This window comes from Macaca fascicularis, chromosome 2, assembly GCF_037993035.2.
Source record: "Macaca fascicularis isolate 582-1 chromosome 2, T2T-MFA8v1.1".
Lineage (NCBI taxonomy): Eukaryota > Metazoa > Chordata > Mammalia > Primates > Cercopithecidae > Macaca > Macaca fascicularis.
In genome coordinates, this window is record NC_088376.1 from 114,896,298 (window position 1) to 114,923,673 (window position 27,376).

Here is a 27,376-nt window from a genome sequence, read left to right on the forward strand (position 1 = left end):
AGAGGGAGAGAAGCGGAGGCGGCCAAAAGTGGAAAAAGACCAGTGTGCCTACTGCAAAGAACGGGGACATTGGATCAAAGATTGCCCCAAGCGTCCTAAAGACCAAAAGAAACCTGCCGCTGTGCTCACCCTAGGTGAAGATAGCGAATAGGGGTGTCAAGGCTCTGGAGCCCCCCCCCAAGCCCCGGCTAACTCTCTCTGTAGGGGGGCACCCCACCACCTTCTTGGTGGACACAGGGGCCCAACATTCAGTTTTGACAAAGGCAGACGGGCCCCTGTCTTCCCGCACATCCTGGGTCCAGGGGGCAACAGGGGGAAAACTGCACAAGTGGACTAACCACCGGACAGTTAATCTTGGACGAGGAATGGTGACACATTCCTTCTTGGTGGTACCTGAATGCCCCTACCCCCTCCTAGGGCGAGATCTTCTGACCAAGCTCGGAGCCCAAATCCATTTCTCCGAGACAGGGGCCCAGGTATTAGATCAGGACGGTCAGCCCATCCAAATCTTAACTGTGTCTCTGCAAGATGAATATCGACTTTTTGACGCTCCGGTCATCACTAGCCTCCCTGATGTTTGGTTGCAAGATTTTCCCCAAGCTTGGGCGGAAACGGGAGGACTCGGGCGGGCCAAGTATCAAGCCCCAATCATAATTGATTTAAAGCCCACGGCAGTGCCCGTGTCTATCAAGCAACATCCCATGAGCCGAGAGGCTCATATAGGAATTCGGCAGCACATTAACAAATTTCTAGAACTTGGAGTGTTGTGACCTTGTCGCTTGCCCTGGAACACTCCTCTTCTGCCAGTAAAAAAGCCTGGTACTCAGGATTACAGGCCTGTCCAAGACTTGAGAGAAATTAACAAAAGAACAATGGACATCCATCCCACGGTCCCCAATCCTTACAACTTACTCAGCACCTTAAAACCAGGCTATAACTAGTATACAGTATTAGATTTAAAAGATGCTTTCTTCTGTTTACCTCTGGCCCCCCAAAGCCAAGAACTCTTTGCATTTGAGTGGAAGGATCCTGAGAAAGGAATTTTGGGCCAATTGACCTGGACCCGGCTTCCCCAAGGATTCAAGAACTCTCCCACTCTCTTCGATGAGGCTCTTCATCGAGACCTGACTGACTTCCAGACCCAAAATCCAGAAGTGACCCTACTCCAGTATGTGGATGACCTCCTCTTGGCTGCTCCTACAAAAGAAACCTGTATACAAGGTACCAGGCATCTACTCCTGGCACTGGGTGAAAAAGGATACCGGGCATCCGCCAAGAAGGCACAGCTCTGTCAGACCAAGGTAACATATCTGGGGTATATCCTGAGTGAAGGCAAAAGGTGGCTCACCCCTGGGCGCATAGAGAGAGTGGCTCGCCTTCCACCACCACGAAATCCCAGGGAGGTACGTGAATTCTTGGGAACTGCTGGGTTCTGTCGCTTGTGGATACCCGGTTTTGCTGAACTGGCCGCCCCCCTTTATGCACTCACCAAGGAGAGCACCCCTTTCACCTGGCGGGCAGAGCATCAATTGGCTTTTGAGGCACTAAAAAAGGCCCTCTTGTCTGCTCCAGCCCTTGGGTTACCAGACACCTCAAAGCCCTTTACCCTCTTCCTGGATGAGAGGCAAGGGATTGCCAAAGGAGTCCTGACCCAAAAATTAGGGCCTTGGAAAAGACCAGTAGAGTACCTGTCTAAAAAGCTGGACCCTGTGGCGGCCGGCTGGCCCCCGTGTCTTCGCATCATGGCAGCCACCGCTATGCTGGTCAAGGACTCTGCTAAGTTAACCCTTGGGCAGTTATTACCCCACATGCCCTAGAGGCCATAGTGCGGCAGCCCCCGGACCGGTGGATAACCAACGCACACCTAACTCACTACCAGGCCCTCCTACTGGATGCGGACCGCGTCCAGTTTGGCCCTCCGGTCACCTTAAACCCTGCCATGCTGCTGCCGGTACCAGAAGACCAACTAAGCCCACACGATTGTCGGCAAATACTGGCTGAGACCCATGGAACGCGGGAAGACCTTAAAGACCAAGAACTCCCAGACGCGGATCACACTTGGTACACAGATGGCAGCAGTTACCTTGACTCAGGTACCCGGAGGGCGGGAGCAGCGGTAGTAGATGACCACAACACCATTTGGGCACAATCACTACCTCCTGGCACGTCTGCACAGAAGGCTGAGTTAATAGCACTAACCAAGGCCCTAGAGCTGTCCAAAGGAAAGAAAGCTAACATTTATACTGATAGCCGGTATGCCTTTGCAACGGCTCATACTCATGGAAGTATTTATGAAAGAAGAGGTCTCCTAACCTCAGAAGGAAAGTAAATCAAGAACAAAGCTGAAATAATTGCCTTATTGAAAGCCCTTTTTCTTCCTCAAGAAGTGACTATAATTCACTGCCCCGGGCATCAGAAAGGACAGGATCCAGTCGCAGTAGGAAACAGACAGGCTGACCAAGTGGCCAGGCAAGCCGCCATGGCGGAAGTACTGACCCTAGCCACAAAACCTGACGAAACCAGCCACATAACTATTGAACATACTTATTCCCCAGAAGACCAGGAAGAAGCAAAAGCCATAGGGGCTATAGAAAACAAAGACACTAAAAACTGGGAAAAAGGAGGAAAAATAGTCCTTCCCCAAAAGGAGGCCCTGGCAATGATCCAGCAGATGCATGCCTGGACACACTTGAGTAATCGAAAGCTAAAATTACTGATTGAAAAAACTGACTTTCTAATCCCAAAGGCAAGTACCCTCGTAGAACAAGTGACATCTGCCTGTAAGGTCTGTCAGCAGGTAAACGCTGGGGCTACCCGAGTGCCAGAAGGGAAACGAACTCGTGGTAACCGCCCAGGAGTCTATTGGGAAATAGACTTCACTGAAGTAAAACCTCACTATGCTGGATATAAGTACTTACTGGTGTTTGTAGATACCTTTTCAGGATGGGTAGAAGCCTACCCCACCCGGCAAGAAACGGCACACATAGTAGCCAAGAAAATTCTGGAAGAAATCTTTCCTAGATTCGGACTTCCCAAGGTAATTGGGTCAGATAACGGGCCGGCCTTCGTTTCTCAGGTAAGTCAGGGGCTCGCCAGGATATTGGGGATTAATTGGAAATTACATTGTGCCTATAGACCCCAGAGCTCAGGACAGGTAGAAAGAATGAATAGAACAATAAAAGAGACCCTTACTAAATTGACCTTAGAGACTGGTTTAAAAAATTGGAGACACCTCCTATCCTTAGCTCTGTTAAAGGCCCAAAATACGCCTAACCGTTTTGGGCTCACTCCATATGAAATCCTCTACGGAGGACCTCCCCCTTTGTCAACCTTGCTTAACTCCTTCTCCCCCTCCGATCCTAAGACTGACCTACAGGCCCGGCTAAAAGGACTCCAAGCAGTACAGGCCCAAATCTGGGCCCCCTTGGCAGAACTGTACCAACCAGGACATCCACAGACCAGTCACCCCTTCCAGGTGGGAGACTCTGTCTACGTTAGACGGGACCGCACTCAAGGACTAGAGCCTTGATGGAAAGGACCCTACATTGTTCTCCTGACCACACCCACAGCCATAAAGGTTGACGGAATCTCCACTTGGATCCACGCATCCCACGCCAAGGTCGCTCCAGGGACGCCTGGACCAACACCACCTGAGACATGGAGACTCCGACGCTCCGAGGACCTGCTCAAGATAAGACTCTCTCGTATCTAGCCCCTTGCTTATTCCTAGCCCTCCTTCCCTGCATCGCTGGCAGTAATAACCCCCACCGGCCATATAACCTGACCTGGCAGGTAACTGATTTTAGTACTCATGAGGTCTTAGGTAAAACCTCAAAAATTGCTCCTATGAGGACTTGGTTCCCTGACCTCTATTTCAACCTAGACAAAATAGCAAAGATAGATGACATGGAAGGGGGAGAATGGAGAAAACAGGCTAGAAGGGTGTCCGTAAGCCGGAACGGGTTCTATGCCTGTCCCGGATTCAGGACAGGAGAAATGAGAAAAACTTGTGGAGAAATAGATGCCCTGTTTTGCGCTAGTTGGTCCTGTATAACTACTAATGATGGAGAATGGAAATGGACCACGAAACCCTGGTACATAACCATGTCCTTTGTCCAGCGCTGCACCAGAACCCGATATTCAAAAACTTGCAATCTGGTCCGCATCAAGTTTGAAGATGCAGCAAAATCTGATAACCATTGGATATCCGGGTTAACATGGGGCCTATATTTATACCAAAAGCCACTGTATGGAATCCCTATCCAAATCAAATTAATAGTCAACCCTATCACAGCCCCTGTCGCAGTAGGACCAAACCAAGTTTTATCAGAAACAAGGAAGCCCCTGGTTCCTGCACCGAGAGAGCCCCAACCAAGAGCTCCTAAAAGCACTTCCCCGCCCTTAATCTCCACCTCCTCTAAATACACACCCTCAGCCCAAAACATCACCCGCAGGCCCCTTGACCTGGGAATAGGTGACAGGCTCCTAAATCTCATAAAGGGCTCCTATTTCGCTTTAAACCAGACAAAGCCAGAATTTACCTCCTCTTGCTGGCTATGTCTGGCAACAGGCCCCCCTTACTATGAAGGCATCGCCTCCACTAATAATTTCACTAACTCCGCCAATCCTACTGGATGCGCGTGGGAACAACAAAGAAAACTAACCCTGGCTGAGGTTTCTGGGTCAGGAACCTGCATAGGCCAAGTGCCCCCTAGTCATCAGCATCTTTGTAATGTAACCTTGACAGTACCCAGCTCCAATCACTATTTGGTCCCCTCCGAGACGGACTGGTAGGCTTGCAACACTGGGCTCACCCCCTGTGTATCCACAGCCGTTTTTAGCAGTGGCACCCACTATTGCGTGTTGGTACAAGTTGTTCCCCGAGTATACTATCACTCTGGAGACTCCTTTGATCTCCGGTATGAGCAAAAAACTCATACTAGACCAAAGAGAGAACCTATCTCCCTCACCCTCGCCGTCATGTTAAGAATTGGGGTAGCGGCTGGAGCTGGGACCGGGACAGCAGCCCTAGTGCATAGTAACCATCATCTGCAACAACTTAGAGTAGCCATAGATGAAGACCTTAGAGCCATAGAACAATCTATCACAAAACTTGAAGAGTCCTCGACTTCTCTGTCTGAAGTTGTATTACAAAACCGACGAGGACTAGAAATTGTCTTTCTGAAAGAGGGCGGGCTCTGTGCAGCCCTGAAAGAGCAATGTTGTTTTTATGCAGATCATTCAGGAATAGTTAAAGATTCTATGGCAAAACTAAGAAAAAAATTAGACAAGAGAAAAAAAAAAGAAAAAATCTCAACAAAGTTAGTTTGAAAATTGGTATAACCGATCCCCTTGGTTTAGCACCCTAATCTCCACCATCTTAGGACCCCTCATCCTGCTCACGCTCATCTTGACTTTCGGGCCGTGCATACTTAACCGTTTACTCGCCCTTATAAAAAATAGATTAAACATAGTACATGCTATGGTTCTGACCCAACAATACCAGACCCTCAGGACTGAAGAAGAGGCTCAAGATTGAGCCTCTAACACAAAAAGAGGAGGGAATGAAACTAGGCCTCATAATTCCTAAGCCTCATAAAATTTAGAAAGCTTGGCCATCATGAAACTTAAACCCCAGATGGCCACGGATAGCCCCCCGATGTTCCCAGAACCCAAACAGTAAGACAATTCTGGGAAATAGCCTCATGGGGTCCCACCCTGATAACCTCATGGGGCCCCACCCTGATAGTCTCATGAGGTCCCACCCTGATAGCCTCATGAGGTCCCACCCTGATAACCTCATGGGGTCCCACCCTGACTCAATGTCCCCGATGTTCCCGGAATCAGCAATTCCAGGAAAGAACCTCCTAAGGTCCCGCCCCAACCAATCAGAACAAGATACCTTGCTCAGGCCATAGACAGACCCAATTACCACGCGCCTAAAGCTTTGTTTGAATTTCGCGCCCTAAGCTGTGTTTGAACTTGTGTTTGCCTATATAAACAACCTGTAACAAGCACTCGGGGTCCCAGGGCCAACTTAGAGCTTGGGACCCTAGCGCGCTAGTAATAAATAACTCTCTGCTGTGAATCTCGTGTCGGTGATCCTTCGCAGCGACCCCTGCCCAGGGGGGGAATCGACAGTTCGGTTCCAACAGAGGGAATCAACCCTGAAGTCTGGGCATTGGAAGGAATGAACTCAAGCTCCAGCTTTAAGCCTTCCCACAGGACATAACTTCTCTTTATACGTCACAGGGAGAGCAGGAATAGCTCTTGGAGTCCTTACTCAGACTCGTGGGACAACCCCACATCAGTGGCATACCTAAGTAAGGAAATTGATGTAGTAGCAAAAGGCTGGCCTCACTGTTTATGAGTAGTTGGGGTGGTGGCTTAGTGTCAGAGGCTATCAAAATAATACAAGGAAAGGATCTCCCTGTCTGGACTCCTCATGATGTAAATGGCTTACTAGGTGCCAAAGGAAGTTTATGGCTATCAGACAGCCACCTGCTTAGACACCAGGCGCTACTCCTTGAGGGACCAATGCTTCAAATATGCATGTGTGCAGGCCTCAACCCTGCCACTTTTTTCCCAGAGGATTGGGGAAACAATCGAGCATGACTACCAACAAATTATAGTCCAGATTTATGCTGCCCGAGATGATCTCTTAGAAGTCCCCTTAGCTAATCCTGACCTTAACCTATATATCGATGGAAGTTTATTTGTGGAGAATGGGATGCAAAGGGCAGGTTATGCCATAGTTAGTGATGTAACCGTACTTGAAAGTACGCCTCTTCCCCCAGGGACCAGCACCCAGTTAGGAGAACTAGTGGCATTTACCCGAGCCTTAGAACTGGGAAAGGGAAAAAGAATAAATGCGTATACAGATAGCAAGTATGCTTATCTAATCCTACATGCCTGTGCTGCAATATGGAAAGAAAGGGAGTTCCTAACCTCTGGGGGACCCCCGTTAAATACCACAAGGAAACCATGGAGTTATTGCATGCAGTGCAAAAACCCAAGGAGGTGGCAGTCTTACACTGCCAAAGCCATCAAAAGAAGAGGACAGAATAGCAGCATAAGCAGCTGATAGAGGGAGGGAAAGACCAGCAGAAAGGAAAGAGAGAAAGAGACAGAAAGTCAGAGAGAGAGGCAGAGAGAGGAAGAGAGAGACAAAGAGGAAGTCAGGGATAGAGAGAAAGAGAGACACAGAAAGTCAAAGAGAGAGAGGAAGAGACAGACAAAGAGGGAGTCAGAAAGAGAGAGACAAAGAAGAAGTCAAAGAGAAGGGAGATAGAAGTAGTAAAGAAAAAACAGTGTACCCTATTCCTTTAAAAGCCAGGGTAAATTTAAAACCTGTAATTGATAATTGAAGGTCTTCTCTGTAATCCTATAACACTCTAATACCACCTTGTTTTCAGTGTAAACAAAGGTGTAGCCCAAAAGCACTGAGGCCACTGACAACCCGTAGCCTTCCTATCAAAAATCCTTAACCCAGCAGAGTTCATAAGAGGGGATCCAAATCTTAATTAATTACCATACAAAGGTCCGACCAGATCTAGGAGGAACTCCCTTCAGGACAGGAGACAGATGGTTCCTCCCAGGCGATTAAGGAAAAAAGACACAATGCGTATTCAGTAAATGATAAGGAAACTCTTGTAGAAGCAGAGTTAGGAAAATTGTCTAATAATTGGTCTGCTAAAATGTGAGAGCTGTTTGCACTCAGCCAAACCTTAAAGTACTTACAGAATCAGGAAGGAGCCACCTATACCAATTCTAAGTTAATATGGACTGAACAAGGCCTTATTAATAACAAAGAATAATTGAAATCCCAAACTTACAAGGTTTTCAACAAAAGTTTGCTAAAAGTTAACAGTGTAAACATATATTATCCTAACTTCTGATCTTGTGGAAATCAGACCCTATCACTACTCCTCAAAACTCAAGTCCGTCAGCACAGAGTCATACAACTAATACCCCTACTTATAGGGTTAGGAATGGTTACTGCTACAGGAACCGGAATAGCCTGTTTATCTACTTCATTATCTTACTACCACACACTCTCAAAGTATTTCTCAGACAGTTTGCAAGAAATAATGAAATCTATCGTTACTCTACAATCCCAAATAGAATCTTTGGCAGCAGTGACTCTCCAAAACCACTGAGGGCTAGACCTCCTCACTGCTGAGAAAGGAGGACTCTGCACCTTCTTAGGGAAGAATGTTGCTTTTACACTAACCAGTCAGGGATAGTACAAGATGCTGCCCAGTGTTTACAGGAAAAGGCTTCTGAAATCAGGCAACACTTTTCACACACTTATACCAACCTCTGGAGTTGGGCAACATGACCTCTCCACTTTCTAGGTCCCATAGCAGCCATCTTGCTATTACTCACCTTCAGGCCCTGCAGTTTTAACCTCGTCAAATTTGTTTCCTCTAGGATCAAAGCCATCCAGCTACAGATGGTTTTACAAATGGAACCCCAAATGAGCTCAACTAACAACTTCTACCAAGGACCCCTGGACCAACCTGCTGGCCCTTTCACTAGCCTAAAAAGTTCCCCTCTGGAGGACTTTACAACTGCAGGGCCCCTTCTTTGCCCCTATCCATCAGGGAGTAACTAGAATAGTCATCACCCAATTCCCAAAGCAGTTGGGGTGTCCTGTTTACAGGGGGGATTGAGAGGTGAAGCCAGCTGGGCTTCTGGGTCAGGTGGGGACTAGGAGAACTTTTCTGTCTAGCTAAAGGATTATAAACACACCAATCAGTGCTCTGTGTCCAGCTAAAGGTTTGTAAATGCACCAATCAGCACTCTGTAAAAACACACCAATCAGCGCTCTGTGTCTAGCTAAAGATTTGTAAATGCATCAATCAGCACTCTGTAAAAATGGACCAATCAGCACTCTGTAAAATGGACCAATCAGCAGGATGTGGGCAGGGCCAAATATGGGAATAAAAGCTGGCCACCCGGAGCCAGCAGCAGCAACCCTCTTGGATCCCCTTCCATGCTGTGGAAGTTTTGTTCTTTCACTCTTCACAGTAAATCCTGCTGCTGCTCACTCTTTGGGTCCACACTACCTTTATGAGCTGTAACACTCACTGTGAAGGTCTGTGGCTTCACTCCTGAAGTCAGTGAGACCATGAACCCACTGGGAGGAACAAACGACTCTGGACACATCACCTTTAAGAGCTGTAACACTCACTCCAAAGGTCTGCGGCTTCACTCCTGAAGTCAAGCAAGACCACAAACCCACTGGAAGGAAGAAACTCTGGACACATCTGAACATCTGAAGGAACAAACTCCAGACACACCATCTTTAAGAACTGTAACACTCACTGTGAGGGTCCACGGCTTCATTCTTGAAGTCAGCGAGATCAAGAACCCACTGGAAGGAACCAGTTCCAGACACAACATCATACTTACTGGTGAAGTACTGAAAGCTTCCTCCCTAAGATCAGGAGCAAGACAAAAATGTCCACTCACCACTTGTATTCAACATTGTACTGGAGATTCCAGTCAGAGCACTTAGTCAAGAAAATTAATAAAGACATACAGATTAGGAGAGAAGAAGTAAAACTCACTATTTGCAGATTATATGATTCAAGGTTGCAGGATATAAAATCAATAACAAATAATGGTTGTATTTCTGTATCAGCAATGAAAAAGCCAAAAATGAAATTAAGAAAACAATTTCATTTACAACAGCATCAAAAAAAAGTACAATACTTGGGAATAAATTTTACAGAAAAAGAGCAAGATTTGTACACTGAAAACTCCAAAACATTGTTGAAAGAAGTGTAAGAAGACCTAAACAAATTAAGACATCTGTGTCTGTAGGTTAGAAGACTTGATATTGGTTAAAATGACAATATTCCCCAAATTGATCTACAGATTCAGCATAATTCCTATCAGAATTCAGCAGACTTCTTTTGCAGAAATTGACAAGCTGGTTCTAAAATTCATATGGAAACTCAAGAGACTCAGAATAGCCAAAGCAATCTTGAAAAAGATAAAGTGGGAGGACCCACGCCTCCTGATTTCAAAACTTACCACAAAGCAACAGTAATCCAACCAGTTTGGTACTGGCACAAAGACAGACATATAGGTCAGTGAAATAGAATTGAGAGTCTGAAAGAAACCCATATATCTATGGTCAATTTAATTTTGACAAGGGTGCCAAGCCCATTCAATGGGAAAACAATTGTCTTTTTGACAAATTATGCCAGAACAACTGGACATCCACAATCAAAGAATGAATTTGAACCTACCCTCAATCCATGCACAAAACTTAAAATGGATCAAAGATCTAAATGTAAGAGCTAAAGCTATAAAACTCCTAGAATTTTAAATCGGCCAGGTATGGTGGTTCACACCTATAATCCCAGCACTTTGGGAAGCTGAGATGGGAGAATCACTCGAGCCCAGGAGTTTGAGACCAGCCCAATCAACATAGTGAGATCCCATATCTAAATAAATACGTATTTTTAAAAATAAAAGAACAAAAAATGAAAACAATAAATAGCCAGGCATGGTGGCATGTGCCTGTAGTCCCAGCTACTCAGGAGGCTGAGGTGGGAGGATCACTTGAGCCCAAGAAGGTCAAGGCTGCAGTGAGCCAAAGTTGTGCCACTGCACTCCAGCCTGGACAACAGAGTGACACCCTATCTCAAAAAAAGAAAAAGAAAGAAAATCTTTTTCTCTTAGTGTTCAAATTTGTCACTATTAATATTTCCTTGTACTTATTTAAATTTCCCTGTGGCTATTTCACCTTTTTCATTCCACTTCGTTCTCTTTCTTGATTACCCAGGTTGGTGAACTGTGTATCTTTAAAACTAGTCTTGTCAGAACACTCTTTTAAATTTATTTTCCAATACCCATCTTTGTTTTCTATGTCATTAATTTAAGTTTTGATCTTTATTTGACTGCTTTCTGGATTCGTCTGGTGTATCTTTTTCTAGTTTCCCAAGGCATTGTGAGGCATTGAGTCAAGGGAAGACAGGAAGTGCTAAATCTCACCAGACACTGGAGAGCGATATGGGGTTGCACTGTCATGGTCCTCCCTGCTTTGCCATGCCGCTGATAATGACAAGGGACTGTGGATGGATTTCACATGAGGAGAGCCCTGCTATGGAATGGCACTCAAGTGCTCTATTTTTCCACCCTCAGCTCTGACACATCTCTGACAGTAGGCAAGTAGACAGGTGGTACTGAGGAGAGAGGCCATTTCTCTTACTGTCTCCTGTCTCTGAAGAGAAGGAGGAAGTAAAAGCTGAAGAACAACAGGAATGAAGTCAGTGGCAAGACCAACCAGTGCCACTGACCAGGCCTGAGGTTTAAAAATTAACCCCCCTACTCTAACCACATGTGCTCTCAATCTATCAAAACTCTTTCACGTGGACCCCTTAGAGTTGAAAGCCCTTAAAAGGGTCAGAAACTCTTTCTTCAGGGAGCTTGGTTCTTGAGACACAAGTCTGCCAAGATCCCGGCCAAATAAAGCCTCTTCCTTCTTTAAACCAGTGTCTGAGGGGTTTTGTCTGCAGCTCATCCTGCTACAGTACAAGTTCCCCTGGAGTTTATTTCTGACAGAGACCCATCTCTGTGGCAGATGCACCAATCCCTATGTCACAATGCAATTGTGAATTCAGAGCTCTCTCCTCACTCATGTTACTCATGCCAGACCTTGGGAGCAGAGAAATCAGGGCTAATGAACCATCTAAGGACAGGCCATGAGGGTTCGATTTTGTGTAAGAGACATGGCCAGATCTATTAGGTGGACCAGGGGTGGGTGGGTATCTCTCTGGGCTTTACAGGACTTGAGAAAAGAGAGGATGTTAAAGTAGTAATTGTCTTTGTATAGAGCCATAGAAAGAAACAGTCTTAACTCATTTATGTATTTCCCATTTAATTCTGATGACAGACCAAAGGCAATTTAATTTTAATTATAATTGAGGATGTCGAAGAAAGCATTGAATGGAAGACAGTGCAGAAGAAAAAACAGCATAAAGTCAAGGTGAGAAGAATTCCATGTAGTTAAGAGAAATCCAGAACATTTATATCTACATCATGAGGTGTGGGACTTTGCCTCTTATGGATCCAGAGTCTAATTAGGAGTCAACTCAATGTTGGCTCATTTGTCCTCCATCCCCTTCTCAGCCTGGGCTGTCTGGATCTGGGCCTGACTGAGACATTGAGAATGATTGGAAAGAATGAAAACCATCAAGAAATGCATGAGGCTGAGAGGTGAGAATGTGAGAACTTAGAATTAGAGAGTAGACTGTTCAAAATATGGAAAGACTTGGAGTAGAACATGTGGTCAGGGTATTGAAAATCTACCACAGTATTGAAAAATGGTCGTGGCAGACAGAAATCAGCCTGTAGTGGTTTGGGGCTGGAATTAGCAGAGAATTACCAGCCAGAAGGTTATGAGACCTTAGAATTAGAGAGTAGACTGTTCAAAATATGGAAAGACTTGGAGTAGAACATGTGGTCAGGGTATTGAAAATCTACCACAGTATTGAAAAATGGTCGTGGCAGACAGAAATCAGCCTGTAGTGGTTTGGGGCTGGAATTAGCAGAGAATTACCAGCCAGAAGGTTATGAGACCTTTCCAAACCCAGTGTGACTAACAAGGTCCTGCACATCACTAATGCACCCTTCTAGTTATTAATGGTTTTTCCTTTGATCCATGCACTGCAGAGATAGTCTGGAGAAGGACTCTGTGACTCTGAGATTGAGATGATGTGTCCACAGTGGCAGAGGAAGGTCACCATCAGGTCCGCTGGCTCCTAGTCAGTGTCCTGCTAACTCCCCTGAACTCTGAGGAAGGGCTGTGTGTTGAGAGAGAAAATCCAGGCTCCTTCCAGGAAGATCCTAGAAGTTAGTGGCAGGAAGTTTTCTGAGTGATCTCTCTTGTCTCTGCCTAGGCAAAACTTAGAATAACAAAAGCAGCTGTAAAGATCCAGGCCTGGTGGCGGGGCACCCTGGTGCGCAGGACACTGCTGCATGCAGCCCTCAGGGCCTGGATAATTCAGTCCTGGTGGCGGATGACGCTGTCCAGGGTGCTGGAGAAGAAACGGCAGGCAGCTCTGATCGCCTACGCAACCAGAGAGAGGGCAGTGATCAAGCTCCAGTCTTTGGTCCGTATGTGGCGCGTCCACTGGCGATACTGCCAGGTGCTCAACGCCATCTACGTCATCCAGGGCCACTGGCAATGCCACAACTGCCAGACCTGCGCTCTCCTCCGGGGCCACTGTGTGGTCACAGCCACTCACCTGCAGTTCCACATTGAGATCATCAACTCCTAAGGGCTGGCAAGAAGGGCACTGTGTCTACTGTCCCTATTAAAGGTCTAACCTGGTCTGGTGTGTCTCACGGGCTCCCCCAGCTAATGAGATTCTTGAGACTTGGACCTTGCTGCTTCCTCTTCTCCCTGGGAAAGAATTTCAGTGAGGCTTGCCCCATGTGTCCATGGACCCTGTTTTGGACTGACAATGGCCATAGGAAGCCCCAGTCTGTCCTGATATATGACAGAGCCAGAAGTCCCAGTTCCCATTCCCAACCTTATTTTCTTCTCTGGGAAGCAACTGGGCTCCATCTTCCTGAAGATTCTGGGCACCGCTGCACATATGGATGGACTACTGGGTTCTGCTATGTCAACTGAGAATCAAGGTCGGCTGGGGTCTGGGATGCCTCAGTTTCCTCTTTGACAAGCACCTAGATGGAATGGCAATATTTGGCTGATTCTCCCGGGAGCAATGCAGTGCAGCCCCAGGTGAAGGATAAGAGGCTGGTCTTAGTGGTAGGTGGGGCTGGGGCTAGGCATGCTAATGATTAGGTGGCGACCCTAAGGACTAGTGGAAAACAGAAGTTTACAGAATCTCATCTCTTCTCTATAATTTCCTCACTAGTTCTCCTCTCCCCAAGGGCCATGTGACAAACAGGGCTCCCTCTGATATTACCCCTACCCCTACTTTTATCTCAATTATTGGTGATTTTATCATTGGTCAAGATGACCCTACAATCTCCTCCATTCTAACCTCAAATAAACCTTTTCTGCTCTTCTCCTCAGCTACTCACTCCCACAGTCATACCAAAACAGTGTTATTCTATGGAACTTCTGTGATGATGGAAATCTCTCTCTATGCTGGCCAATATAGTAGCCACTAGGCACATATGGTTGTGGTGCACCTGAAATGTGCCTAGTGCAACTGAGGAGTTGAAGTTTTTATTTTATTGAATTTAAATTTAAATAATCATTGGACAGTGATGCTCTAGACCTCATCATCACCAATAATTGTACTATTGTTTAAATTGCTTTTTCTAATTTTCCATTCTTTGATTATTCTCTTCTTTCAGTTCACCTTTTCAATAAGCCCCATATTTCTTCAGATATGATAAGGTCTTCCAGTTTATTGACACCACCCCTTTTTTACAGACACCACCACTGACATGCTGTTGCATGTTTCCTTACCTAGTGCAGATTCTGTGGTTAATTATCGTCTCTCCCCTGCACTACCTCACTCCCTTGGCCCACTCTCATTCTGCAAACGTGTATGAGATGAAGCCAACCATCTCCCTGTTCCATGCCTACAGAATAAGGGAACATGGCTGGGACAAAACCAACAACCATGAGGCATGGTCTTCATGTATGTTCATGATCACATATCTCAACTGGACTAATTTCCCAATACATTTCCCTAGTATGTTTGCATTTATATTTTCTGAGTTGAATAATTTACACCACCTCCTCTCCAAATGTTTGTTATTTCGGTTGGAATAAATGGTGTCAGAAATGAAACCTGAAAAAGAACACTATTGGAAGGGATTGGCAATTCTTAGAAGTGATGTTCAGGACCCACTTGAGCCCTTTGAGCTCTCTGCTTCCAAGGTTTGCCTTTTCTTCCCTGGTGAGTCTTCTCTCAGGCTGAGCCTCCCTCTTTGTAGTATTATTTGATATTATTTGGGATCTGATTTGGATCATGCAGCCTTAATAAAGGACCATACATCTCTCCTTGGATGATAAAAAGACTTTTTGCCTTTTCTGGTAAGTTCTTTCTTGTATAAAGCTGTGTGTCTTTCTGAGTTGAGTACTCTTGGTTTCTACAGAATTTACATTCAGCCTGTGAGGCATGTCTTTTCTGGTTTGTGGAACTCATTTAATATTTTGATCCACATGCATAGGTTACAATTTTTGCAAACACTCTTTTCTTCTTTTGAGGCAGAGTCTCACTCTGTCACCTAGACTGGAATGCAGTGGCACGATCTTGCCTCACTGCAAGCTCCACCTCCCAGGTTCACGCCATTCTCCTGCCTCAGCCTCCCGAGTTGCTGGGACTACAGGCGCCCACCACCACACCCGGCCAATTTTTTGTATTTTTAGTAGAGACGGGGTTTCACTGCGTTAGCCAGGATGGTCTCGATCTCCTGATCTCGTGATCTGCCCGCCTCGGCCTCCCAAAGTGCTGGGACTACAGGCGTGAGCCACCGCACCCGGCCGCAAACACTCTTATACTGGTTTCTTTTGATTTGATTTGACTCTTTTCTCTTGTTTCTGAAAATCTTCTGAAAGCAAAAACAAACATTCTGGATGGTGAGTGCAGGATGGCTAATGAAAAGCCACTAGGGCAGTCACCACCATCTAAAGCACCAGCCTAAACTCCTGAAGTTCCCTAACAGGATTTATAGAATTTTCTTTGCTCTTGAGAGATTAATAAGAAACAGAGGGGAATTCTCAAGCATTAAGGCATACCAGGTTTTCTGGGACTCCAGCTGACTGCATACTACAGCCCACTCTTGTGAACATTTAAAAATTGATGAGCAAAATTTATTTTTATTTATACTTTTTATTTTTGAGACAGTTTTGCTCTGTCACCCAGGCTGGAGTGCTGTGGCACCATCTCAGCTCACTGCAACCTCTGCCTCTTGGGCTCAAGTGATCCTCCCCCGTCAACCTCCCAAGCAGCTGGGGCTACAGGCAAGTGCCACCGCACTCGGCTAATTTTTGTATTTTTGTAGAGATGGGGTTTCACCATGTTGGCCAAGCTGCTCTCGAACTCCTGGCCTCAAGTGATCCTCCTGCCTCAGCCTCCCAAAGTGCTAGAATTACAGGCAGGAGCCACCACACCTGGCACCTGATGAGCAAACTTAAATCAGGAAAAATTCAGAACTGAAATGATCAATATTCTAAAAACCTGCAATTGTAAAGTTAACATGTAGAGTCTTCTAAGTTCTCGGTCTGTTTTATTCTACCTACTTTGAATCTGCTGACTTTTCTAGTGGTGTTGAGATAAAACCTACTCCTTATAGCATTCTGGCCAAGATTTTTTTTTAAGCCTTAAAGGACTTTCAAATTAATGGCTTTACAAATTATAACAGCTTTATAGTAACCAAAACTTAGACACCTTTTAGAACTATAAATTTAGGGCCAGGCATGGTGGGTCATGCCTGTAATCCCAGCACTTTGAGAGGCCAAGGTGGGCAGATCACCTGAGGTCAGGAGTTTGAGACCAGCCTGGCCAACATGGCAATACCCTGTCTCTACTAAAAATACAAAAATTAGCCAGGAGTGGTAGCAGGCACCTGTAATCCCAGCTACCTGGGATGCTGAAACAGGAGAATCACTTGAACCCAGGAGGTGGAGGTTGCAGTGAGCCAAGATCACACCACTGCACTCCAGCCTGGGCAACAGAGTAAGACTCCATAAAAAAAATAAACAAACAAACAAACAAAAAACCTATGAATTTAGGTTTGCCTGACTAATAATTGCATATGGCAATGGAATGCTTAATTGAAAAATTAGTAAGCTGAAGGAAAAGGTACTAGATAAATATTCATAAAAGTTAGGCTCTCACATCAAATGGTTCAAAATCTTGAGTTCACAGCCATGCTGTGGCATCTCTGTCCAGCATAAAAGGCATAAGGCATCTCTGTCCAGCATAAAAGTTTTACTTTTTCGGCCACAGAGAGGCCAAAGAGAAAAAGCTGGAAAAAAAATTGCTAAAGTCTTTCCCCTCCTGCATATGCTCAGGAAACCAGACCAGCAAACAAAAGATAGATTTGTTACTAGTTCAAGACTACTTGGAGATTTTGTTTTCCTTATACAATTCAGCCAGTCTTAGCTAAAATGTAGACATGGAAAATTTAACCCTAAACTTTGAAATTTAAAAAGGACAAAAAGAAGTTAGGGGCAAAAGAAGCTTTTAAAAATCAATCTGCCATGGAAACTGCTTTCCCCAAAATTTTAGTTCACTGGCTTCATTAGAATACCTATAGGGAAAACAAAGTTAAGCCATATGAGTTGGTTCCTATTTTGTCCGAAATGTAATTTAGATCCAACTGTCTTTTATAAACCAGTGAGCTTGCGTTACTGTCTTGTGAAAAAAATTCTAAAATGAAAGATGTAGATCTCTCTCTCTCTCTTTCTCTCTCTCTCTCTCTCTCCTCTCTCTCTGTGTGTGTGTGTGTGTGTGTGTGTGTGTATTTGGATGTGTTTATGTAAGTATACATGTATTGTATGTTATGTCAACATGGTAAAATCTGACATAGTCAAAAATCCCTTACATTTGTTTTATTTAGATTGAATAAGGCAAACAGGAGTGTGTATAAACTATATAGGAATTAACCCACATGCTTTTTAGTTCCCGTGACTTAAGTAAATATTTAATAAATAAGCTAATTTTAAAATTATTTGTAAAATTTTAAAATGTGTTCAAAATTGTCAGTATACATTTTTGCCTGGGTTTACTGGTCAGTTTTATATTTGTCTCTCAAAGACGTTTAAGGTGTCAGAGTTTGACACAAAAATTACAGAACCATAAACCCAGCCTAAAACAGAATTGTCTTTGTTCGTGTAATTTTTTATCAATAAAAACAATTTAATATTGTTGGTTTAGTGAAAATAGCTGTATCTTCTGAATTACCAGCAAAATATCCATCTATTTAACTTTAAGTTTCCTACTTAGGTGAATGCCTGATATTCACAGGCTATAAAAATGGTTAACAAGAAAATAATTTGAGATAATGACTAGTTTGTCTAATATTCCATTTCTCATAAGTAATACAGGCAAGCACTAAAAATAAATAAATAATGCAAATATAAGCTAGATAAATGCATATAAATGAACTTTTTATGTAATTTGACATCTTAAAGTTATGTTAAATAATAGATACCCACTAAACATTTGGGTTACTTGCAAATAAGACTAGAAAATACTAAACAAATTGCTGAACATAAATATGAGTTTGTTTTTGGCTTCTTAAATTTTATAGAAAGCCTAAATATATTTTAGCCTCTTAATATACATTTTTAAACTATGGGGAAACATGTTTCTAAAAATTATAAAATGGTTCTCATTTATAAAACACTGACATGTGACAGACAATTCTAAATTTCTTGTTTCTAAAGTTTTCACTACAATTTAAGGTTACTAAGAGTTAAAAATTCTAATTGATGTATAATTGACATGTAAAATGTATCAAAAAAGTAAGATGTGTTTTTGATCAGAAAAATATATAAGAAAAACATTAAAGTATGTTCTTTATTTTAAAATAATTCACCTAATTTTGAAGCTATTTAAAGGTTATTTGAAAATATGAAACAAGATGGAAAGGAAGCGGCCGGGCGCGGTGGCTCAAGCCTGTAATCCCAGCACTTTGGGAGGCCGAGGCGGGTGGATCACGAGGTCAGGAGATCGAGACTATCCTGGCTAACATGGTGAAACCCCGTCTCTACTAAAAATACAAAAAACTAGCCGGGCGTGGTGGCGGGCGCCTGTAGTCTCAGCTACTTGGGAGGCTGAGGCGGGAGAATGGCGTGAACCTGGGAGGCGGAGCTTGCAGTGAGCCGAGATCACGCCACTGCACTCCAGCCTGGGAGACACAGCGAGACTCCGTCTCAAAAAAAAAAAAAAAAAAAAAAGATAGAAAGGAAGCAGTGAAGAAAGTTATGGATATGATGATGTAGTTTTGGTAACAAAGGTTAAAAAGAAATGATAATACGTTTGTATAAAAATCTTGTGTGATGTGTTTTTGTCCTAAAGTAAAATCATCAATCATTTAAGAAAGAGGAAGTATAGGCTGGGCATGGTGTCTCATGCCTGTAATCCCAGGACTTTGGGAGGTCAAGGTAGGTGGATCACTTGAGGTCAGGAATTTGAGACTAACCTGGCCAGCATGGCAAAACCCCATCTCTACTAAAAATACAAAAAATTATCTTGGCATGGTGGGCACTTGTAATCCCAGCTACTCAGAAGGCTGAGGCAGAATAATCGCTTGAACCCAGGAGGCAGAGGTACAGTGAGCCAAGATCATGCCACTACACTACACTCTACCCTGGGTAACAGAACAAGACTCCAAAAAAAGAAAAACAAAAGAAAAGAGAAGGAAAAAAAAGAAAAGAGGACATATAGAATGGAGCAGACAGTTCAAGTATGTCATCAGTGGTCTCAGTAAGTCATAAAAAGCTTAATGAAAGAGAATTTATTAACAGAATTTTGTGTGTAGTTGACTATAATTAGAAGGGAATTATTTATGTCCTTCTAAAGGTTAAGCTTCAATATTAAAAGTACACTAACACAAAACTAAAAAATATGGTTCCCAATGTTACAATAACAAGGTTTTCTTAAAGTATTAACTTGCTCTTAGTAAAATTGCAAGAAAGACCCTAGGCTGTATTGCAGAAATGTGACTTTGGCTCACTGCAGCCTCAAACTCCTGGACTCAAGTGATCCTCCCATCTCAGCCTCCCGAGTAACAGGGACTACAGGCACATGCCCCGACACCCAGTTAATTTTTTAATTTTTTGTAGGGATGGGCTCTCACCATGTTGCCCAGGCTGGTCTCAAACTCTTGGGCTCAAGCAGTCCTCCCACTTCAGCCTCTCAAAATTCTTGGATTATCGGCATGAGGCACTGGACCTGGCCTGACATTTTCCTTTTTAATACTGAAATGTGTCTTTAACAGTCATCTCCTAAACTACAGTTTCTATTACTTCCTGATATGTAGTTAAATTCCCTACTTTCAGGTTGGAAATGCTGTACACCATTTTTACATACAAAATGGTAATTTCATTTATTGAGGTAAAATTTTTCTTTTTGAAGCTCCTCAAATTTATATCTCAGAAGTTCAATTTTTGCTGTTCTTCAATGCACAGGGTTTACAGGTCATACACCATCGCCTTTCAGTCTCCTCCCCCTGAAAACGTATATCTTTTTGCTTGGATGGGGTGATAACTCTCTTCTTCAATCTTTTTACCAACTCCTATGATTTTTTCCTCCAGTTCTAACTCTATTGATATGGCCTGATGCTGAAATATTTATCTTGAAGGTCTAGAAAAGCAATGTTTTCCTTGAGTATAGCTTCATTCTCTACTTTTGTCTTTTCTTAATGTGTCTGAATTTTTCTATGTAACCAGGACACTTCTCATACTGTTGCTAAGAGCCATGTATTTTCCTGCTCAAGGTACTAGTTTCCTTGTTTATATTCCCCTATAATAGTGTAAACTCATAACCCTGAACACCGATGTGAAGGACCTCTTAAAGGAGAACTACAAACCACTGATCAACGAAATAAAAGAGGACACAAACAAATGGAAGAACATTCCATACTCATGGACAGGAAAAATCAATATTGTGAAAATGGCCATACTGCTCAAGGTAATTTATAGATTCAATACCATTCTCATGAAGCTACCAATGACTTTCTTCACAGAATTGGAAAAAACTACTTCAAAGTTCATATGGAACCAAAAAAAGCCCACATAGCCATGACAATCCTAAACAAAAAGAACAAAGCTGGAGGCATCATACTACCTGATTTTAAACTATACTACAAGGCTCCTGTAACCAAAATAGCATGCTACTGGTACAAAAACAGATACATAGACCAATGGAACAGAACAGAGGCCTCAGAAATCACACTGCACATCTACAGCTATCTGATCTTTGACAAACCTGACAAAAACAAGAAATGGGGAAAGGATTACCTATTTAATAAATGGTGCTGGGAAAACTGGCTAGCCATATGAAGAAAGCTGAAACTGGATCCCTTCCTTACACCTCATACAAACATTAACTCAAAATGGATTAAAGATTTAAATGTTAGACCTAAAGCCATAAAAACCCTAGAAGAAAACCTAGGCAATACCATTCAGGACATAGGCATGGGCAAGGACTTCATGACTAAAACACCAAAAGCAATGGCAACAGAAGTCAAAATAGACAAATAGGATCTAATTAAACTAAAGAGCTTCTGCATGGCAAAAGAAACTACCATCAGTGTGGATGGGCAATCTACAGAATGGGAGAAAATGTTTGCAATCTACCCATCTGACAAAGGGCTAATATCCAGAATCTACAAAGACCTTAAACAAATTTACAAGAAAAAAACAAACAACCCCATCAAAAAGTGGGCAAAGGATATGAACAGACACGTCTCAAAAGAAGACATTTATGCAGCCAACAGACATACGAAAAAATGCTCATCATCACTGGTCATCAGAGAAATGCAAATCAAGACCACAATGAGATGCCATCTCACAACAGGTGGAATGGCGATCGTTAAAAAGTCAGGAAACAACAGATGCTGGAGAGGATATGGAGAAATAGGAATGCTTTTACATTGTTGGTGGGAGTGTAAATTAGTTCAACCATTGTGGAAGACAGTGTGGTGACTCCTCAATGGTATTTCACCCAGCAATCCCATTACTGGGTATATACCCAAAGGATTATAAATCATGCTACTGTAAAGACACATGCACATGTATGTTTATTGCAGCACTGTTCACAATAGCAAGGACTTGGAACCAACCCAAATGTCTATCAATGATAGACTGGATTAAGAAAATGTGGCACATATCCACCATGGAATACTACACAGCCATAAAAAAGGATGAGTTCCTGTCCTTTGCAGGGACATGGATGAAGCTGGAAACCATCATTCTCAGCAAACTATCACAAGGACAAAAAATGAAACACCGAATGTTCTCAGTCATAGGTGGGAATTGAACAATGAGAACACTTGGACACAGGTTGGGGAACACCACACACCAGGGCTTGTCAGGGGTGAGGGACTAGGGGAGGGATAGCGTTAGGAGAAATTCCTAATGTAAATGACGAGTTGATGGGTGCAGCAAACCAACATGACACACGTATACATATGTAACAAATCCACACATTGCCCACACGTACCCTAGAAGTTAAAGTATGAGAAAAGAAAAGCAGGGCCAGGCACGGTGGCTCACACCTGTAATCCAGCACTTTGGGAGGCTGAGGCGGGTGGATCACGAGGTCAGGAGATCGAGACCATCCTGGCTAACACTGTGAAACCCCATCTCTACTAAAAATACAAAAAATTAGCCGGGCGTGGTGGCAGGCAACTATAGTCTCAGCTACTCAGGAGGCTGAGGCAGGAGAATGGCGAGAACCTAGGAGGTAGAGCTTGCACTGAGCAGAGCCCGCCACTGCACTCCAGCCTGGGTTACGGAACGAAACTCTGTCAAAAAAAAAAAAAAAAAAAGCAATTACACTAAAGGAGGTGTTTTTGGGTTTTGTTTGTTTGTTTGTTTTTACCTTTTTGATAACTCACCTTAAAAAATGAAGATTTTATGTTTTATCAAGATAATTCCTGAGTTGTCTTTATTATGTTTCTGATTATTTAAGGAAACTGAGCTTTAAAAGGATTGAAGTTTCTATATCCATGTAACATATTGTACTGCTTTTGAAGTCTTTTGATGATCACTCTGGTTAAATGAATGACCCTTATTTTACAGTGACCTGTGATTTTGTTTTATTAAAGTGTTTTGAATCTTCTGACATCTTTGGCAGGTTTCTCCAGAATCAAAACGTAAACTAAATCTTTTTTTTTAACTGAGTAGTTTAACTTTATTGTTGAATTATTCCAAATGTATTCATGGTGTTTATAAATGATATATATGATATACATCCACAAGGATCTAATCTTTATACATTAGATTTTTACTATATCCCATATATGTATACATTTTTACTATATCCCTTATGCATATACATATCCCTTATACATATACATTTTTACTATATCCTATACATGTTATCCAAATAATATACTCCAGTGAATTCTTTATATTCGTGGATATGTTGATATTTCTATCCAAAGAATCACCAAGTATTTATTTATTTAAATAAAAACACTAATTGCTTATAAAAAAAATAGACATTAATTAGAGTAAATCTTTAGCCACTGGTATTTTTTCAGAAGGAATGATTCTAGAAAGATGTGTAAATTTCTAGATAGCTAAAGGTTAACCCCCTATTCCTGGATTTATTTGTTTTAAACAAAATTGCTGGAAATCTTTTTAAATAACTTTCTTGCTTGCTTTCTTAAACAAATAGCACATTGAACTTAATGCAAACATTTCTCATTAAATCCAAGGAATCTTTGAACTTTGTTTACTGTGAAGCACTAAAGCTTCTGCTATAGATAGTAAAATAGATAGAATGGAAAATGCATCCAAATGGTTATGATGCTTGAAACATGTAGAAAACGGTTTAATTCTGGTCTTTCTCAGTGGTTGATTTTTTCCCTTAATTTGTATTTTTTTACATAATAGTCACATATATTAGTGGGGTACATGGGATTTTTTGATGCAGGCATATAATGTATAGTGACCCAATCTGAGTAATCGGGGTATCCATCACCTCAAGAATTTATCATTTATTTGTGTTAGGAACATTCTAATTCCACTCTTTCAGCGATTTTTAAATATACAACCGATTGTTGTTAACTACAGTCACCTTATTATGCTTCTGAATGCTAGATCTTATTCATCCTATCTAGCTGCATTTTTGCACCCATTAACTATCCTCACTCGACCTCTCTCCACCTCCATTAATTGCCCAGACTCTAATAATCATTATTCTACTCTCTATCACCAAGAGTTCAATTTTTTATATATATTTACCTCCCATGTATGAGCAAGAACATGAGAAATTTGTCTCTCTGTGCCTGGTTCATTTCACTTAATGCCCTCCAGTTTTCTCCATGTGACTGTAAGTGACAGAAATTCATTCTTTTCTATGGCTGAATCATATTCCATTGTGTATAGGTATAACATTTTTATCCTAAGTTAAGCTTTTTTTTTTTTTTGCTTTTTTTGTATTTTTTTAATACTTTCAATTCTAGGGTACATGTGCACAATGTGCAGGTTTGTTACATAGGTATACATGTGCCATGTTGGGTTGCCACACCCATCAACTCGTCATTTACATTAGGTATTTCTCCTAACGCTATCCCTCCCCCAGTCTCCTGCCCCCCAACAGGCCCCATTGTGTGATGTTCCCCTTCCTGTGTCCATGTGTTCTCATTGTTCAACTCCCACTTTTGAGTGAGAACGTTCTGTGTTTGGTTTTCTGTCCTTGTGGTAGTTTGCTGAGAATGATGGTTTCCATCTTCATCCATGTCCCTGCAAAGGACAGGAACTCATTCTTTTTTATGGCTGCATGGTATTCCATGGTGTATATGTGCCACATTTTCTTTATCTAGTCTGTCATTGATGGGCATTTGTGTTGGTTCCAAGACCTTGCTATTGTGAACAGTGCTGCAATAAACATATGTGTGCATGTGTCTTTATAGTAGAATGATTTATAATCCTTTGGGTATATACCCAGTAATGGAATCACTGGGGGAAATGGTATTTCTAGTTCTAGATCCTTGAGGAATCACCACGCTGTCTTCCACAATGGTTGAACTAATTTACTCTCCCATCAACAATGTAAAAGCATTCCTATTTCTCCACATCCTCTCCAGCATCTGTTATTTACTGACTTTTTAGTGATCGCCATTGTACCTGTTGTGAGATGGTATCTCACTGTGGTTTTGATTTGCATTTCTCTGATGACCAGTGATGATGAGCATTATTTCATACGTCTATTATGCAGCCAACAATGGCTGCATAAATGTCTTCTTTTGAGACGTGTCTGTTCATATATTTTGCCCACTTTTTGATGGGGTTGTTTTTTTTCTTGTAAATTTGTTTAAGGTCTTTGTAGATTCTGGATATTAGCCCTTTGTCAGATGGGTAGATTGCAAACATTTTCTCCCATTCTGTAGGTTGCCTGTTCACTCTAATGATAGTTTCTTTTGCTGTGCAGAAGCTTTTTGGTTTAATTAGATCCCATTTGTCTATTTTGGCTTCTGTTGCCATTGCTTTTGGTGTTTTAGTCATGAAGTCCTTGCCCATGCCTATGTCCTGAATGGTATTGCCTAGGTTTTCTTCTAGGGTTTTTATGGCTTTAGGTCTAACATTTAAATCTTTAATCCATCTTGAGTTAATGTTTGTATGAGGTGTAAGGAAGGGATCCAGTTTCAGCTTTCTTCATATGGCTAGCCAGTTTTCCCAGCACCATTTATTAAATAGGTAATCCTTTCCCCATTTCTTGTTTTTGTCAGGTTTGTCAAAGATCAGATAGTTGTAGATGTGCGGTGTGATTTCTGAGGCCTCTGTTCTGTTCCATTGGTCTATGTATCTGTTTTTGTACCAGTAGCATGCTATTTTGGTTACAGGAGCCTTGTATCAGGTAGTATGATGCCTCCAGCTTTGTTCTTTTGTTTTTTTGTTTTGTTTTGAGACAGAGTCTCGCTCTGTCGCCCAGGCTGGAGTGCAGTGGCATAATCTCGGCTCACTGCAAGCTCCACCTCCCGGGTTCACGCCATTCTCCTGCCTCAGCCTCCTGAGTAGCTGCGACTACAGGCACCCGCCACCATACCCGGCTAATTTTTTTGTATTTTAGTAGAGACGGGGTTTCACCATATTAGCCAGGATGGTCTCGATCTCCTGACCTCGTGATCTGCCCATCTCGGCCTCCCAAAGTGCTGGGATTACAGGCGTGAGCCACTGCGCCCAGCCGCCTCCAGCTTTATTCTTTTTGCTTAGGATTTTCTTGGCTATGTGGGCTCTTTTTTGGTTCCATATGAACTTTAAAGTAGTTTTTTTTCCAATTCTGTGAAGAAAGTCAGTGGTAGCTTGATGGGGATAGCATTGAATCTATAAATTACCTTGAGAAGTATGGCCATTTTCACAATATTGATTCTTCCTATCCATGAGGTTGGAACATTCTTCCATTTGTTTGTGTCCTCTTTTATTTCCCTGAGCAGTGGTTTCTAGTTCTCCTTGAAGAGGTCCTTCACATCCCTTATAAATTGGATTCCTAGGTATTTTATTCTCTTTGTAGCAATTGTGAATGGGAGTTAACTCATGATTTGGCTCTCTGTCTGTTATTGGTGTATAGGAATGCTTGTGATTTTTGCACATCAGTGTTGTGTCCTGAGATTTTGCTGAAGTTGCTTCTCAGCTTAAGGAGATTTTGGGCTGAGACGTTGGGGTTTTCTAAATATACAGTCATGTCATCTGCAAACCGAGACAATTTGATTTCCTCTTTTCCTATTTGAGTACCCTTTATTTCTTTCTCTTGCCTGATTGCCCTGGCCAGAAGTTTCAGTATTAGGTTGAATAGTTCCAATACTGTGAGTGAGAGAGGGCATCCTTGTCTTGTGCCGGTTTTCAAAGGGAATGCTTCCAGTTTTTGCCCATTCAGTATGATATTGGCTGTGGGTTTGTCATAAATAGGTCTTATTATTTTGAGATACATTCCATCAATACCTAGTTTATTGAGAGTTTTTAGCATGAAAGGCTGTTGAATTATGTCAAAGGCCTTTTCTGCATCTATTGAGATAATCATGTGGGTTTTCTCATTGGTTCTGTTTATGTGGTGGATTATGTTTATTGATTTGTGTATGTTGAACCAGCCTTGCATCCCAGGGATGAAGTTGACTTGATCGTGGTGGATAAGCTTTTTAATGTGCTACTGGATTCAGTTTGTCAGTATTTAATTGAGGATTTTCACATCAATGTTCATCAGGGATATTGGCCTAAAATTCTCTTTTTTGTTGTTGTATCTGCCAGATTTTGGTATCAGGATGATGCTGGCTTCATAAAATGAGTTAGGGAGGATTCTCTCTTTTTCTACTGATTGGAATAGTTTCAGAAGGAATGGTACCAGCTCCTCTCTGTACCTCTGGTAGAATTCAGCTGCAAATCGGTCTGGTCCTGGACTTTTTTTAGTTGGTAGGCTATTAATTATTGCCTCACTTTCAGAAGTTGTTATTGGTCTATCCAGAGATTCAACTTCTGAGACCATCCTGGCTAACATAGTGAAACCCCGTCTCTACTAAAATACAAAAAAAAATTAGCCGGACGTGGTGGCGGGCGCCTGTAGTCCCAGCTACTCAGGAGGCTGAGGCAGGAGAATGGCGTGAACCCGGGAGGCAGAGCTTGCAGTGAGCCGAGATCGTGCCACTGCACTCCAGTCTGGGCAACAGAGCGAGACTCCATCTCAAAAAAAAAAAAAAA

The 27,376-nt window shown here is 42.6% G+C and overlaps 1 protein-coding gene across 1 annotated transcript in view; it reads left to right on the forward strand.

Annotated features, from left to right (window-relative positions):
• Window positions 1-15,019, forward strand: part of IQCF2 (IQ motif containing F2) — an 85,181-nt gene extending 70,162 nt beyond the window's left edge. Inside the window, exons 3-4 of the mRNA XM_074032375.1 lie at window positions 11,912-12,004; window positions 12,918-15,019. Coding sequence (XP_073888476.1) covers window positions 13,038-13,298 — 261 coding nt within the window. The 5' untranslated portion in view covers window positions 11,912-12,004; window positions 12,918-13,037 and the 3' untranslated portion in view covers window positions 13,299-15,019. The remainder of the gene's footprint in view (window positions 1-11,911; window positions 12,005-12,917) is intronic.
• Window positions 15,020-27,376: the final 12,357 nt, after the last annotated feature.